This window comes from Theropithecus gelada, chromosome 19 (assembly GCF_003255815.1).
Source record: "Theropithecus gelada isolate Dixy chromosome 19, Tgel_1.0, whole genome shotgun sequence".
NCBI classification, from domain to species: domain Eukaryota; kingdom Metazoa; phylum Chordata; class Mammalia; order Primates; family Cercopithecidae; genus Theropithecus; species Theropithecus gelada.
Genome location: NC_037687.1, coordinates 4,265,479 through 4,280,503, shown reverse-complemented (window position 1 = coordinate 4,280,503; position 15,025 = coordinate 4,265,479). Strand labels below are relative to the sequence as shown.

Genomic DNA, 15,025 nt, shown 5'->3' with positions numbered 1-15,025 from the left:
CCCTGCCCCAGATGCAGGCCCTGGCGACTCCTAACCACGTGCCTGTTCCTTCCCTGGCTGCACTTTCTGCTGCCACAGGAACACCCAGGCTCCCTTCCCTGAACACAGAGGCCAGACCTGCTTTGGGGGCCTAGGCATGTGTTGGGCACCAGCTGTGGTAGGGAATGGGGGGTGGAGGTGGGGGGATGCAACTGGGGGCGTTGTAGGTAGAGGCCATGGCAGGACCCAGCTGCTTGGCAGTCTCTGAGATGGCTCCAAGGTGGGGGTCCAGGCTGGAGGCCCTCTGGGTAGACATCCCAGTCTAGCTGTGTCCCAGGGTCCATGTGTCACGACCCCACTGACAGCCTCTTCCTGCAGTCCCAGGCTAGGTTACTAGGCAGCAGCATAAATACAAGGGTGGGGCTGCCTCAGCCGTGACACTCACGGGCTCAGGCCACTCACACCTCTCCCTTCACAGGATGCGGGAAGCTTCGTCACGCCCCAGGCGGGAGTATAAGCCCAAGCCCCGGGAGCCCTTTGACCTCGGAGAGCCTGAGCAGTCCAACGGGGGCTTCCCCTGCACCACAGCCCCCAAGATCGCAGGTAACCGGACATGGAGCCATCTTCTGGAGGCACATGCCAGTGGGTGGGAGTGGCTGAGGGCTGGCCTCGTCCTGGCTCTCTTGAGTGCCAGACCCCAGACCCCTGGCTGCAGCTCTCAGCCCTACTCCATCTGGACCACCAAGGCAGATGGGAAGGGCTGGTCCCAGTCCTCTGCAGAAGGGGCCCTGCCCGATGGTCTTAAGCCCACAACCTCCTCGTTTTGCTTGTTTTAGCTTCGTCGTCTTTCCGATCTTCCGACAAGCCCATCCGAACCCCTAGCCGGAGCATGCGTGAGTGTTCCCAGGCCTGCCTTGACCTCAGTGCTGCCTTCTCGGCCATTCGGGGAGGGTGTTTCTCCTCCTCCTCTGTCCTCTGTCCATCTCAAGCAGGGAGGAGCCAGGCTCGGACAGCAGCGGGGGGCACAGGCCCCACAGCCTGCGAGACGCCACCCCTCTGGGTCTCAGCCTCATTGTGTGAATGAGGGATTGCCAAAGGCACTAGCCAAGTTCTAGGCTATGTGGTGGCTGCAAGGGCTGAGGGCATCTGGTCATTTCTTGTCACCACAGCAGCACTGGGTGTCCCCAGCACCTCCCAGGAGTAGCTTTGGTGACCACTTACCAAGCTTCTCCCATCCTCCCTCCTGGGTGGCAGTAGAGGCCAGACCCCAGAAGAAATGGCAGGGGCAGGGGGTGGCCCAGGCAGGGCGGAGGGAGGCCTCTGCCCACCCACAGGCTCCAGGTCACAGCAGCTCTGAGACCCCAGACTGGGAGGGGTGAGGTGTAGCAGCCCCAGCCCTAGGCACCATCCCCACAGCCTGCTTCCTCCCCCAGTGCCCCTGGACCAGCCAAGCTGCAAGGCGCTGTACGACTTCGAGCCAGAGAATGACGGGGAGCTGGGCTTCCGTGAGGGCGACGTCATCACACTGACCAACCAGATTGACGAGAACTGGTACGAGGGCATGCTGGACGGCCAGTCGGGCTTCTTTCCGCTCAGCTATGTGGAGGTGCTTGTGCCCCTGCCGCAGTGACTCGCCGGCGCCCCCGCCCCACCCCTCCGTCCACACTGGCTGGCACCCTTTGCTGGGTCTCCTGCATTCCACGGAGCCCCTGCTGCCAGGGCAGTGTCTGAGCCTGCTGGCGCCACTTGGGCCCCGGCCCTCGAGGTACTCCCTTAGCAGGGCCCCACACTTGGGTGAGGGGGTTTATCTGGGTGGGTGGGGATGCCTGTTTACACTAGCGCTGACCCCCAACCGTGACGGCTCCCTTCCCCACTCCATGGCGCCGGCCTCCTCCCCGCTCCCCAACTCCTCGCCCAGCTGGCCCAGGCGGGGCAACACTAAGGTGCTCTCAGAAACACTAATGTTCCTCCAGGGCAGCCCCCACCTCCATCCTGACCCCACGGGGGCCCGGCCCACTGGCTACCCTCAAGTCCCACAGCCTTAACGGGATGGGATTGAGCATCCCCGTGGGGTGGCTCAGAGAGAGGACCCTGGTTTTAAATCCCCTCCCAGCCTGGTGCTGGCGATGGGCCCTGGCCCTACTCCAGGGCCACTGCACTTCCGCCTCACACATGCACTCCTTCTCCCCAAGGCCAGGGCAGAGGGCCTCACCGCCTCCCTGGCCTGCTGTCAGCTTACAGCCTGGGGACAGAGGCCAGCTGGGATCTGCCAGAGGACAGAGAACATGGTCTCCTGCAGGGCCCTGCCTCCCAAGCCCCACCCTTACAAAGCCAAGTACCTTTTCAGCTTTTTAACTGCCCCCAGCCAGGCCCATGGAGGCCTGTGTCACTCTGGCACGAGCTGCCATCACCAGCCACCCACACACCCCCCCAGCACACCTCGCACGGGACCACAGCCCCAGCCGCAGCTGCGCTACCAAGAGCCAAGCACAAAGGCTCCAGTGAGCGAGTTCCAGTCCCTGGTGGCCAGGCCTCCCCTTGCCAAGCCACTGCCACCCCATCCTGTGGGAAGTGGCCCCGGCCATCTCCTCTAGACCAACACAGGCAGCCCCAGGGTCCCCAGACCCCTGCCCAGATCAGCAGGTCTGTAGCCCCAACATCTGCTTCCTGTTGCCCAATCCAAAATCGATGAAATGGGGGCTCCTCTGAGCTGGGCCACATTCACATTCCCCTCCCCCTGTGGCCCAGTGAAGCCTCTGGACCCCAGGCTCTGCCCTGCACCCCCTCGTCAGAAGTACATGAGGGGCACAGACACCCGGCAGAGGTGAGCACACAGCCTTGGGTATGGTCCAGGGCAAACTGAAATGTACACCTGAATTTTGTAAACAGAAGTATTAAATGTCTCTTTCTACAGCCCCTTGCCTCATCTTGGTGCAGGGGTGGGCCTGCCACCCACCACCTTCCCGAGGGGCAGGCTCCCCATGGCCACACACACCCCAGGAGGTCCCCCTGGCACCCCAGGTGCTCAAGGCAGGTGGGATAGGGCTTGAGGCTTTTGTGCCAGTTCCCAGGTGCAGGGGCTGAGGGGTGCCCTGGAGTTTAATGCCCTGCCCTGGAAGTGAGGAAGCAGGGGTGATGGTACCAGCCTGGGCACCCAGCCACCCTCACCCCAGCCTTGGGGAGACCAGCGTGGCTGGCTGCTGCTTCCATTTCTTTATTACCTGAGCCCATCCGGACCCTCCAGACAACTGGAGCCCACCCTGCCCTGGGAGGCTCAGCTCCCCTGCTTAAGGATGCCGCACACCTGCTCCAGAACGTGGCACAGGCTCTGGTCCTTGGGCGTCCTGCTGGCCAAGGAGATCTGAAACAAGGGGGCTGGGCCTCAGGCTGCACCCGGGGGTCCTAGCCAGCCCTGTACCTCACAGTCTACTGTCCAAGTCCAGCATCCTGAGTGAGCCCCCCTGAGACCAAGGCATAGGGCTGGGGTCCCGCAGCACAGCCTGCTGCTTACCCAGTGGGGCGGTATGTAACCGGAGGGCCTGGCTCCCAGGGGCAGTGGTGCTGTGTGGAGGGGTGGAGCTTTCTTGCACGCTCCCGATCCTGCCCCCACCTTAGCCCCTCCCTGCCTGGGTCCCAGACACCCATGGGGATACCACAGCCTCCAGAGCTAGCCGAGAGCTGAGCAGAATGAGCCCCTTTCTATGCCAGGTGGAGGGAGACCAGGAACTACTACCCTGAGACACTCAGGGGTGGCCAGGACCCTGGGCCCTCTGCAGGGGAAACACTCCCAAACCCGCTGCTGGGACCTCATCCAGCACTGCAGGAGCTTAAAGCTCCACAGTCCAATCAAACCTGGCCTGCACCCTGCTGGGGTGGCTGCGGGGTGACCAGGGTCAGGAGCACTCTGCCAGCTGGGCTGTCCCGGGCCGCTGAGGCCCACAGGGCTCACTGCTGCCACCTTTCAGGCTGCCCGGGGGCCCCTCCTGGAGCTTCGTTAGGAGGTCTGCAGGGACTTGGGGCTCACCTTAAGCTTGTCGAGGTAGGTGTGCTCCTGGCTCCAGGGTTCCTGGAGCCTCACGAGGTCAGGGGCACCCTTGTAGAACTCCACCAGCAGCATCTACAGGACAGGGGAGCATGGACTCCCAGACTCCCTCCCAGCCGGAGGTGCACCAGCCCCTCTCCTGGGGCTCCAGTCTCAGGCAGCCCCGAGACATGACCCCAGTCACTAAGAAAGCAACCACAGAGATCGGGGAGGCAGCAGCGTTGCCCAGGTGGCTGCCACGAGAGGTCCACCTGGACCCGCACCCACTGAGCCCAGCTCTCCAGAACCATGAAGGCCTGACATGGCCCCCTGGTTCAGCCTCATCCCCAGCAGCGACACCTGTGAGGTCACAGGTTTGATGAACTAGTTTCGGTTTTGTTGGGTTTTTTCCTTGAGATGGAGTCTCACTCTGTGGCCCAGACGGGTACAGTGGTGCGATCTCGGCTCACTGCAACCTCCACCTCCCGGGGTCAAGAGATTCTCCTGCCTCAGCTTCCCAAGTAGCTGGGACTGTAGGCATCCGCCACCACTCCTGGGCTAGTTTTTCTATCTTGGTAGAGACAGGGTTTCGCCATGTTGGCTAGACTAGTCTCTCCACCTCAGCCTCCCAAAGTGCTGGGATTACAGCCGTGAGCCACTATGTCTGGCTTAGTTTAGTGTTTTTAAATGCACGTTGAACACATAATTGTTAAGTGTTCATCCAGGTACCACCCAAAGTCCCTGGGGTTTCTCTACTGGACAGCCTGGCAGAAGAGGCCAGCGCCTTGGAGAATAGCAGGTCGGGAGGTGAGGGAGAGCAGAAGTTAGGGCCCTGGCAAGGGCCTGGGACTCTGTCCTGAGTGATGGAAGAAGCCCTGACCCAGGCCCCCAAGGCACCACCAGCCATAGCTTCCCAAGCCCACCAGTGGGAAGCAGACCAGCCCATCTTGTGTGCCCAGCTGCGCACTGCCAGCCCCCGCCTGCCCACCCCACAGTGAGCTCACCATCTCGTGAAGGATGTCATTGGTCAGGAAGCTGTCCTGGACGTAGGCCATCTCCACGTCCATGGGGATGCCATAGTCACTGGGCCTTTGCTGGCAGGGACACAGACCAGTCAGAGAAGCCTCACTAGCCCCCAGCCCATAGCAGCTGGGGACAATGGGTAGTGCCTGGGCTGGGAATGGGAGAGTGCACACCTCGGCCCAGCTCTGCACCGGGATCGGCACCTGGCGGTGGGACTAGGGAGGCGGGGTAGCATCCTCCCTCCGGGAGAGGCCCCGAAGAGAGCCAGGGCCCTGAAATGACTTCCCAGGGCTGACCTCTGACTTCAGGGCAGGCTTGGGGAGTGAAGCCAGGCTGGGTCAGGAAGGGAGCCCTCTTTGTGCCAAGCAGCCAGCTACCCATGGAGGTCCCCCGCCCAAGCCCTCACCAAAGCCTCGGCAGGGCAGCAGTCATGTCCCCATTTCACAGACAGAGAAACTGGGGCCCCAACTCTCCAGTGGAGCCCAGAACCAGGGGCCCCTGCCTAGTTGTGACCCAAATGCCCCAGTGTCCCTGGGCCCCCCAGGCTCTCCCAGCAGCCCCACCTACCTCGGGAGGAGGCATCACCCAGAAAGGTGAGATCTTGGACTCGGGGCCTGGGTTGCCAGAGTAGTAAGGGGCTGGCAGAGAAGAAGGAGAGAGGGGCTGGGCCTGGGAAGCTCGGCTGGCCCAGCATCCCCCCTCCTTGCTCCCCCCACCGCCCCATCCGGCATACAGCAGAGCAGGGCGAGGCAGGGCTGGAAGCCGTTGCTGGAGCCCTGCAGCCGCAGCTGGTAGTCCATCTGTGCATCGATGTCTTGCAGAGACGGCAGCGCCGGGCTGTGCGGGTGGCTGTGGTACCAGCCCACCAGGGACAGGCCCCGCAGGAACAGGCTCTGGTAGACCTGGGGACAGAGGCGCAGCTCAGGGGGCACAGGGACCTGAATGGCTCTAGTGAGCTCATGCGGCCGGCCAGCCCTGAATAAACTCCTGCTGTGTATCAGGCCTGGGGACACAGTGATGACCAAGACAGGCCCTGCCCCCACCACCACTGAGTCCAGTGGGAGCTGGAGAGACAGCCAACAAGTACATCTGTTAATATAAAAGGCGCACCCTGCCACAAAGCCAGGACACGGAAGTCGTTTTGTTAACTGCTGTAGCCCAGCTTACGGAATAATGGTCACCACACAGTAAGCACTCAACAAATAGTTAAAAATAGGCTGGGCATGGTGGCTCACGCCTGTAACCCCAGCGCTTTGGAAGGCTGAGGTAGGCAGATCACTTGAGGTCAGGAGTTTGAGACCAGCCTGGCAAACATGGAGAAACCCCTTCTCTACTAAAAATACAAAAATTAGCCAGGTGTGGTGGCACGTGTCTGTACTCCCAGCTACTGTGGAGGCTGAGGCAGGAGGATCTCTTTTTTTTTTTTTTTTTTTTTTTTGAGACGGAGTCTCGCGCTGTGTCACCCAGGCTGGAGTGCAGTGGCGCGATCTCGGCTCACTGCAAGCTCCACCTCCCAGGTTCAGGCCATTCTCCTGCCTCAGCCTCCGAGTAGCTGGGACTACAGGCGCCCGCCACCACGCCCGGCTAGTTTTTTTTGTATTTTTAGTAGAGACGGGGTTTCACCATGTTAGCCAGGATGGTCTCGATCTCCTGACCTCGTGATCCGCCCGCCTCGGCCTCCCAAAGTGCTGGGATTACAGGCTTGAGCCACCGCGCCCGGCCAGGAGGATCTCTTGAACCTGGGCAGTTGGCGCTGCAGTGAGCCGTGATTACGCCACTGAAGTCCAGCCTGGGCAACAGAGCAAGATCGTGTCTCAAAAAAAGGAAAAGGCCGGGCGCGGTGGCTCACGCCTGTAATCCCAGCACTTTGGGAGGCCGAGACGGGCGGATCACGAGGTCAGGAGATCAAAACCATCCTGGCTAACACGGTGAAACCCCGTCTCTACTAAAAAATACAAAAAACTAGCCAGGCGAGGTGGCGGGCGCCTGTAGTCCCAGCTACTCCCAGGAGGCTGAGGCAGGAGAATGGTGTAAACCTGGGAGGCGGAGCTTGCAGTGAGCCGACGCCACTGCACTCCAGCCTGGGTGACAGAGTGAGACTCCGTCTCAAAAAAAAAAAAAGAGAAAAAAAAAAAAAAGAACAGCAGCTGGCACTTAAAGTAGCCTTGAATAGATGAGGCCTGGCACTGAGCATTCAATATTGGCAGCCCTTCACTTTTTATTTTTTTAGATATAGGGACTTGCTCTGTCACCCAGGCTGGAATGCAGTGGCACCATCTCAGCTCACTGCAGCCTCAACCTCCTGGACTCAGTCTATCCTCCTGCCTCAGCCTCTCAAATAGATGGAGCATACCACCATGCCTGGCTAATTTTTTTATCTTTTGTAGAGACGGGGTCTTGCTGTGGCCCCAGGCTGGTGTCGAACTCCTGGGCTCCAGCAAACCTCCTGCCTCAGCCTCCCTAAGTGATGGGATGCCAGGTGTGAACGCCTGGATCCGATGACCTTTCATCGAAGCCACTCATTATACAGACAAGGAAACCAAGGCTCTGAAAGGGGAGGGGGCTGGTGAGGTTTCAGCACCAGGGCTAGGAGATCCAAAAGCAGTGCTCTTAGGCTGGGCGCGGTGGCTCACGCCTATAATCCCAGCACTTTGGGAGGCTGATGCAGGTGGATCACCAAAAGTCAGGAGTTTGAGACCAGCCTGGCTAACATGGTGATACCCTGTCTCAACTAAAAATACAAAAATTAGCTGGTCATGGTGGCGCACACCTGTAATCCTAGGTATTCAGGAGGCTGAAGCAGGAGAATCGCTTGAATCCAGAAGGTGGAGGTTGCAGTGAGCCAAGATCACACCCTGCACTCCATCCTGGGCGACAAAGCGAGACTGTCTCAAGGAAAAAAAAAAAAAAAGGCCGCATGCAGTGGCTCACACCTTTAATCCCAGCACTTTGGGAGGCTGAGGTGGACGGATCACAAGGTCAAGAGATTGAGACCATCCTGGCCGGGAGCAGTGGCTCACACATGTAATCCCAACACTTTGGGAGGCCAAGGTGGGTAGATCATGAGGTAAAGAGATCAAGACCATCCTGACCAACATGGTGAAACCCCGTCTCTACTAAAAATACAAAAAATTAGCCAAGTGTGGTGCCACGCGCCTGTAGTCCCAGCTACTTGGGAGGCTGAGGCAGGAGAATTGCCTGAGCCCAGGAGGTGCAGGTGGCAGTGAGCCGACATCGCGCCACTGCACTCCAGCCTCAGTAACAGAGCAAGACTCCGTCTCAAACAACAAAACAACAAAAAACAGCAGTGTTCTTAACCCTTCACCGTGGGGTCCCAGGCTCAGAGGCAGGCATACTCACCTGCACACTTGCTGGGTGTTGACACTGCCAGCCACTGGGCAGTTGCCAGGACAGCTATGTCCCTTCCCAACCCTCCCCAGAATGCCACCTCCCAGGCAGCCCCTCACCTCCTCTTCGATGGCAGCTGCAGTCTCTGCATCCCCAAGCCGACTCCGACAAGGGAAGGCTCTGAGCACCGTCAGCACTGTGGGGAGGGGCAGCTGTGACCCCGTGACCCCGGTCCCCCAACACCCCCTGCCCACCTGGCCCTGGATACCCACTCTGGCTGTTGATGTCCCAGCGGCCCCCCAGGTAACCCACGACCTCACTCTGCGTCAGGTGGCTGTGGAAGTCCTGGGGAAGGGAGGGACAGCAGAAGGCTCAGGCTGTGGCCCTGCCCCAATGCTGGAGACAGCCTATGCCCTCATTCTCTTTTTTTGAGACTTGAGTTTTGCTCTGTCACCCAGGTTGGAGGGCAGTGGCATGATCTCAGCTCACCACAAACTCCACCTCCCCAGTTCAAGCGATTCTCCTGTCTCAGCCTCCCAGGTAGCTGGGATTACAGGCATGCACCACCACGCCCAGCCAAGTTTTGTATGTTTAGTAGAGATGGGGTTTCAGTGTTGCTCAGGCTGGTCTCAAACTCCTGAGTTCAGGTGACCGGCTGCCTCAGCTTCCCAAAGTGCTGGGATTATAGGTGTGAGCCACCGCGCCTGGCCATGCACCCTCCTTCATACGTTTATTGAGCACCCACAGTGTACCAGTAGCAAACAAAGCAGACAAGGTCCCAGCTCTCATGGAGCTGATACGCAGGGGAAGCCCTACCCGCTGCCCACTGACTGGGCTCCCCAGGCCCCTGCCCAGGCCTGGGAACCCCTTGCCCCTGGACAAGGTGGGCCACACACCAGCAGGAACAGCACGTTGCTGGAAACAGCCACATTGAACGGCTGGAACTTGTTGATGGCTGCAAAGGATGTTACTTCCACCAGGGTGTGGGGGTTCCTGTAGGGGCCAGGAGGGTCACATAGTCTCAGGAACCCCCAGGCTCTTCCCTCGCCCCCACGCTGACTCCCCCCACCCCACAGCTCTGAGGATCTGAGGCTCTGTCCCACCCCCCATCCCTGCCCTTGCTACCCTCAGACCAGCAAGAGATCCAGGTGAGCTGGGGCACGGGCAGAGCTTGAGGTGAGTCTGACCTGGCCGAGTCGCGGCTGCCCAGCATGCAGTAGCGGACCGGGACCCGGATCTTGCTGTCCACCCGCTTCCCTGGGGTTGTGGCCTCTGGGAGGAGAAAAAGGCAGGGTCAGTCCCTCCCCAGCCCAAGTTGGAACAAACTAGGTGGCCACTGGGTGTGGTGGTGCATGCCTATAATCCCAGTGCTGAAGCAGGAGGATCGCTTGAGCATGGGAGGTTGAGGCTGCAGTGAGCTGTGATCACACCACTGCACTCCAGCCTGGGTTACAGAGTGAGACTCTTGTCTACAAAAAAGAAATTTTTTTTCACTTGAAAGCTGAGGTGGGAGGATTGCTCAAGTCCAGGAGTTCAAGACCAGCCTGGACAAGATGATGAGCTCTCTGAAAAAAAAAAATACAGGCTGGGCGTGGTGGCTTACGCCTGTAATCCCAGCACTTTAGGAGGCCGAGGAGGGCGGATCACGAGGTCAGGAGATGGAGACCATCTTGGCTAACATGAACTAGCCCGGCGTGGTGGCGGGCATCTGTAGTCCCAGCTACTCAGGAGGCTGAGGCAGGAGAATGGGGTGAACCTGGGAGGCTGAGCTTGCAGTGAACTGAGATTGTGCCACTGCACTCCATCCTGGGTGACAGAGTGAGACTCCATCTCAAAAAAAAAAAAAAAAAAAAATGGCCAGGCGCGGTGGCTCAAGCCTGTAATCCCGGCACTTTGGGAGGCCGAGACGGGCGGATCACGAGGTCAGGAGATCGAGACCATCCTGGCTAACACGGTGAAACCCCGTCTCTACTAAAAAATACAAAAAACTAGCCAGGTGAGGTGGCGGCGCCTGTAGTCCCAGCTACTTGGGAGGCTGAGGCAGGAGAATGGCGTAAACCCGGGAGGCGGAGCTTGCAGTGAGCTAAGATCTGGCCACTGTACTCCAGCCTGGGCGACAGAGCGAGACTGTCTCAAAAAACAAAAAAAACAAAAATTAGCCGGGTGTGGTGGCACACGCCTGTGGTCCCAGTTACTCAGGAGGCTGAGGTGAGAGGATCACTTGAACCCAGGAGGTCGAGGCTGCAGTTACCCATGATTGCATCATTGTACTCTGCCTGGGGGACAGCAAAACCCTGTCTCAAAAAAAAAAAAAAAAGGTACAGTGGCTCATGCCTGCAATCCCAGCACTCTGGGAGGCCAAGGGAGGTGGATCACCTGTGTTCAGGAGTTCAAGACCAGCCTGGACATCATTGTGAAACCCCGTCTCTACTAAAAATACAAAAGTTAGCCAGGCGTGGTGGTGTGCACCTATATAGTCCCAGCTACTTGGGTGACTGAGGCAGGAGAATCGCTTGAACCCGGGAGGCAGAGGTTGCAGTGAGCCGAGATTGCGCCACTGCACTCCAGCCTGGGCGACAGAGAGAGACTCCATCACAAAAAAAAATAAATAAATACATATAATAAAATAAAATAAAATCCAGCACTTGAGCTTGAGAAGTCAGGCAGCCAGTGAAATTGGGCAGTGGGACTGTCTCCAGCCCAGGCCTTGCCGGGTTCCAGACTCACGGCCCAGATGCCTCTCCATGTCTCCATCTTGGGGGTCCTAGGGAAAGATCAAGGCCCGACCTCTCCCCAGCCTCCTCCCCAACCCGAGCTGTACCCGCCCCCCAGCCTGCTTCCCCTACCCACGCCTCTCACCCGGGTGGGCAGGCTCTGAAGTGTTCTTCCCCGGTGGTCTCCGACTCTTGTCCTCTGCTGAGACCCCCGCCAGAACGTCCTCCTCCTCCTCTTCCATCAGCAACTCCTCCTCCTCCCCTTCACTGGCTGGGCTCTGGAGGGGTTAGGGGTCAGGGACAGTTGTGGGACCCTTGGCTGGGTGCCCCCTACTCTCCCTACTAAGTCCCACCCCAGCCCTTCGGCCTAAGCCGTAGGTGCCATTGCCCCAGCTGACCACTAGAGGGAGGGAGGGAGCAGAGAAGGTCTTAAGCTAAGACCTCACATTTTACTCATTTATTTATTTGTAATTTATGTATTTTTTTTTTTTTTTTTTTTTTTTTTTTTTGAGACGGAGTCTCGCTCTGTCGCCCGGGCTGGAGTGCAGTGGCCGGATCTCAGCTCACTGCAAGCTCCGTCTCCCGGGTTCACGCCATTCTCCGGCCTCAGCCTCCTGAGTAGCTGGGACTACAGACGCCCGCCACCTCGCCCGGCTAGTTTTTTGTATTAATAGAGACGGGGTTTCACCATGTTAGCCAGGATGGTCTCGATCTCCTGACCTCGTGATCCGCCTGTCTCGGCCTCCCAAAGTGCTGGGATTACAGGCTTGAGCCACCGCGCCCGGCCATGTATTTATTTTTGAGACGGAGTCTCACTCTGTCGCCCAGGCTGGAGTACAGTGGTGCGATCTCGGCTCACTGCAAGCTCCGCCTCCTGGGTTCACACCATTCTCCTGCCTCAGCCTCCGGAGTAGGTGGGATTACAGGCGCCCGCCACCATGCCTGGCTAATTTTGTATGTAGAGAGAGGATTTCTCCATGTTGGTCAGACTGGTCTCGAACTCCCGACCTCAAGTGATCCGCCCACCTCGGCCTCCCAAAGTGCTGGGACTACAGGCATGAGCCACCACACCCGGCTGACCTCACATTTTATAATACAAGCCCTGCAACCTAGGGTGAGCACCGCATTTATGCCTAGTGTTCCATTATTGGAACGCCAAGCATATGGGAGCTATTTACATCCAACTGCTCAAAGTCTTCACCAAGGTCTGATTGCAAAAATTCAAAGAATTGCAACCTCAGGCATAAATGGGTTTAAACTCTCTGAACTCTTTCTTTCTTTTTTTTTTTTTTTTTTTTTGAGACAGGGTCTCACTCTGTCACCCAGCCTGGAGTGCAGTGGCACGATCTTGGCCCACTGCAACCTCTGCCTCCCGGGCTCAAGCCATTCTCCTGCCTCAGCCTCCTGAGTAGCTGGGAGTACAGTTGTCCACCACCACGCCTGGCTAATTTTTGTTTTTTTAGTAGAGATGAGGTTTTGCCATGTTGGCCAGGCTGATCTGAAACTCCTGACCTCAAGTGACCCACCCGCCTCGGCTTCCCAAAGTGCTGGCATTACAGGTGTGAGCCCGGCCGCCAACTCTGTTCTTATCTGCAAAAGGGCACAATGACCTCTGACCCCATGAATGACCCCATGGGGTCATTACATCAGGGTGAAATGAAATCATGCGCACAAATCATTTAGCATACACACAGATGCTCCGTTCATTGAGTGAGCAAGCACCATACATAGATGATTTTAATGTTTTTCAGTAACCTTTCCTCCCAGTCGGGCATGGTGGCTCACATCTGTAATCCCAGCACTTTGGGAGGCTGAGGTTGGTGGATCACTTTAGGTCAGAAGTTCGAGACCAGCCTGGCCAACATGGTGAAGCCCTATCTCTGCTAAAAATACAAAAATTAGTCAAGCGTGGTGCTGCACACCTGCAATCCCAGCTACTCAGGAGGCGGAGGCAGGAGGATCACTTGAACCCAGGAGGCGGAGGTTGCAGTGAGCTCAGATCACACCATTGCACGCTAGCCTGGGTGATGGAGCGAGACTCTTGTCTAAAACAATAAAAATTAAAAATAACCTCTCCTCCGGTTCTGTCCTAAACCGCCCTTGTGGAGGTGACCTCTCTGGGTCACATCTCAGTTCCTGTCCTCGTCACCTTCTCGGCAGCATCTGACCCAGCGCATCCGCCTACCTACAGGGACATGGTCCTCACATGACCCCCGGATCCCATGCTCGCCTGGCTCCCTCTCACCTCCCCTCTCCCTGTTGCTGGCCCCAGGCTGGGTTTTCAGGCCTCCTCCCTCCACACCCCTCCCAGGTGGCCTCGTCCCCTCTCAGGGCTCCAAATCCTGTCTACACCCAATGTTGCCCACGGTCCTGTCTCCAGCCCAGGCCTCGCCCAGCTCCAGACTCAGGGCCCGGCTGCCTCTCCATGTCTCCATGTGGGGCCTCACAGGGTCACACTCAACACAGCCATGCTGGGCCCAATGAACACCCAAATCTGCCCTTCCCACATCCCCCAGTTTTGGCAGCTCCATCCACCCACTTGCTCAGGACTCCAGCATCTGACCTATCAGCAAACCTGGCGGATACACTTCCAAAAATACCTGGAACCTGCCCACTTTTTCCCTGCTTCATGGCTGGCCTGGGCCACTCCATCATCCCTCACCTGGACCAGCTCCCTCACCTCTGTCCTAGTCCCTAGATCCCACCCTCACCCCCGACAGTTCTAGTCCCCGCAGTAGCCACCAGAGAACGCCTGTGAGCACCTCAGTCAGATCCTGTCCTTCCTCTGCCTGCATCATTCCATGGCTCCCACCTTCCTCCAGGTCAAAGCCCAAGTTCTCCCCATGACCCACAGGGACCTGCATGACCGGCCCTGTCCCCTTCCTATCCTCCCCACCTCCTTCTCTCCCCCTTACTCACTCGGCTCCAGCCACACAGAGTCGTCACTGTTCCTCCAACACACCAGGCAGAGTCGTGACCCAGGGCCTTTGCAGGGGCTGTTTCCCAGAAGTCTTCATAGCTCCCTCCCTCCCTCCCCACCTTCAGTTCTCTGTTCAAATGTCACCTTCTCAGTGAAGCCTCCCCTGACTACCTTCTTCCCCCACAACTCCCACCCAAAGACAGGGGTTTTTGACTTCTTTGCCCTCTGCTTTATATACAGTGCTTAAAACAGGGCTTGTGCACAGTTGGCACTTACTGAATACATACTGAAAGAATAGATTCCTGTGTCAACTTAGCTAGGCAACAGTGCCTGGTAATTTAATGGAACACTGATCTAGGCATTACTTCGATGGCATTTGTTACATGTGATTCACTTCTACAGTAAGGTGACTTTCAGAAAGGACATTGTTCTTGACCAGGCCCCACGGCTCACGCCTGCAATCCCAGCACTTTGGGAGGCAGAGGCGGGTGGATCACCTGAGGTCAGGAGTTTGAGACCAGCCTGGCCAACATGGTGAAACCCCATCTCTACTAAAAATACAAAAATTAGCTGGGTGTGGTAGTGGACATCTGTAATCCCAGCTACTCAGGAGGCTGACAGGAAATCGCTTGAACCCAGGAGGTGGAGGCTGCAGTGAGCCGAGATCACACCACTGCACTCCAGCCAGGGCAACAGAGTGAGACTGTCTCAAAGAAAAAAAAAAAAATTTGGCCGGGCACGGTGGCTCACGCCTGTAATCCCAGCACTTTGGGAGGCCGAGGCGGGCGGATCACAAGGTCAGGAGATCGAGACCATGGTGAAACCCCGTCTCTACTAAAAATAGAAAAAAAAAAAAAAAATTAGCCGGGCGCAGTGGCGGGCGCCTGTAGTCCCAGTTACTCGGGAGGCTGAGGCGGGAGAATGGCGTGAACCCGGGAGGCGGAGCTTGCAGTGAGCCGAGATTGCGCCACTGCACTCCAGCCTGGGCGACAGAGCAAGACTCCGTCTCAAAAAAAAAAA

General features: G+C 57.9%; 2 protein-coding genes across 5 annotated transcripts in view; one reads left to right on the top strand and one right to left on the bottom strand.

Annotated features, from left to right (window-relative positions):
- Nucleotides 1-2,886, top strand: part of SH3GL1 (SH3 domain containing GRB2 like 1, endophilin A2) — a 38,331-nt gene extending 35,445 nt beyond the window's left edge. For both annotated transcript variants that reach the window (XM_025368804.1, XM_025368805.1), the window contains 3 exons: nt 458-582; nt 816-872; nt 1,413-2,886. In XM_025368804.1, the coding sequence (XP_025224589.1) occupies nt 458-582; nt 816-872; nt 1,413-1,609 (379 nt within the window). In that variant the 3' untranslated portion in view covers nt 1,610-2,886. The remainder of the gene's footprint in view (nt 1-457; nt 583-815; nt 873-1,412) is intronic.
- Nucleotides 2,887-3,169: 283 nt separating this feature from the next.
- The window catches only part of MPND (MPN domain containing), a 17,729-nt gene continuing 5,873 nt past the window's right edge, over nt 3,170-15,025 (bottom strand). The window contains exons 4-13 of one of the 3 annotated variants that reach the window (XM_025367401.1): nt 11,231-11,363; nt 9,559-9,643; nt 9,268-9,364; nt 8,644-8,716; nt 8,491-8,567; nt 5,757-5,925; nt 5,591-5,661; nt 5,005-5,094; nt 4,004-4,096; nt 3,170-3,340 (exon numbers count right to left, since the gene is read on the bottom strand). In XM_025367401.1, coding sequence (XP_025223186.1) covers nt 3,254-3,340; nt 4,004-4,096; nt 5,005-5,094; nt 5,591-5,661; nt 5,757-5,925; nt 8,491-8,567; nt 8,644-8,716; nt 9,268-9,364; nt 9,559-9,643; nt 11,231-11,363 — 975 coding nt within the window. In that variant the 3' untranslated portion in view covers nt 3,170-3,253. The remainder of the gene's footprint in view (nt 3,341-4,003; nt 4,097-5,004; nt 5,095-5,590; nt 5,662-5,756; nt 5,926-8,490; nt 8,568-8,643; nt 8,717-9,267; nt 9,365-9,558; nt 9,644-11,230; nt 11,364-15,025) is intronic. The other 2 variants (XM_025367402.1, XM_025367404.1) reach the window with 2 other exon arrangements.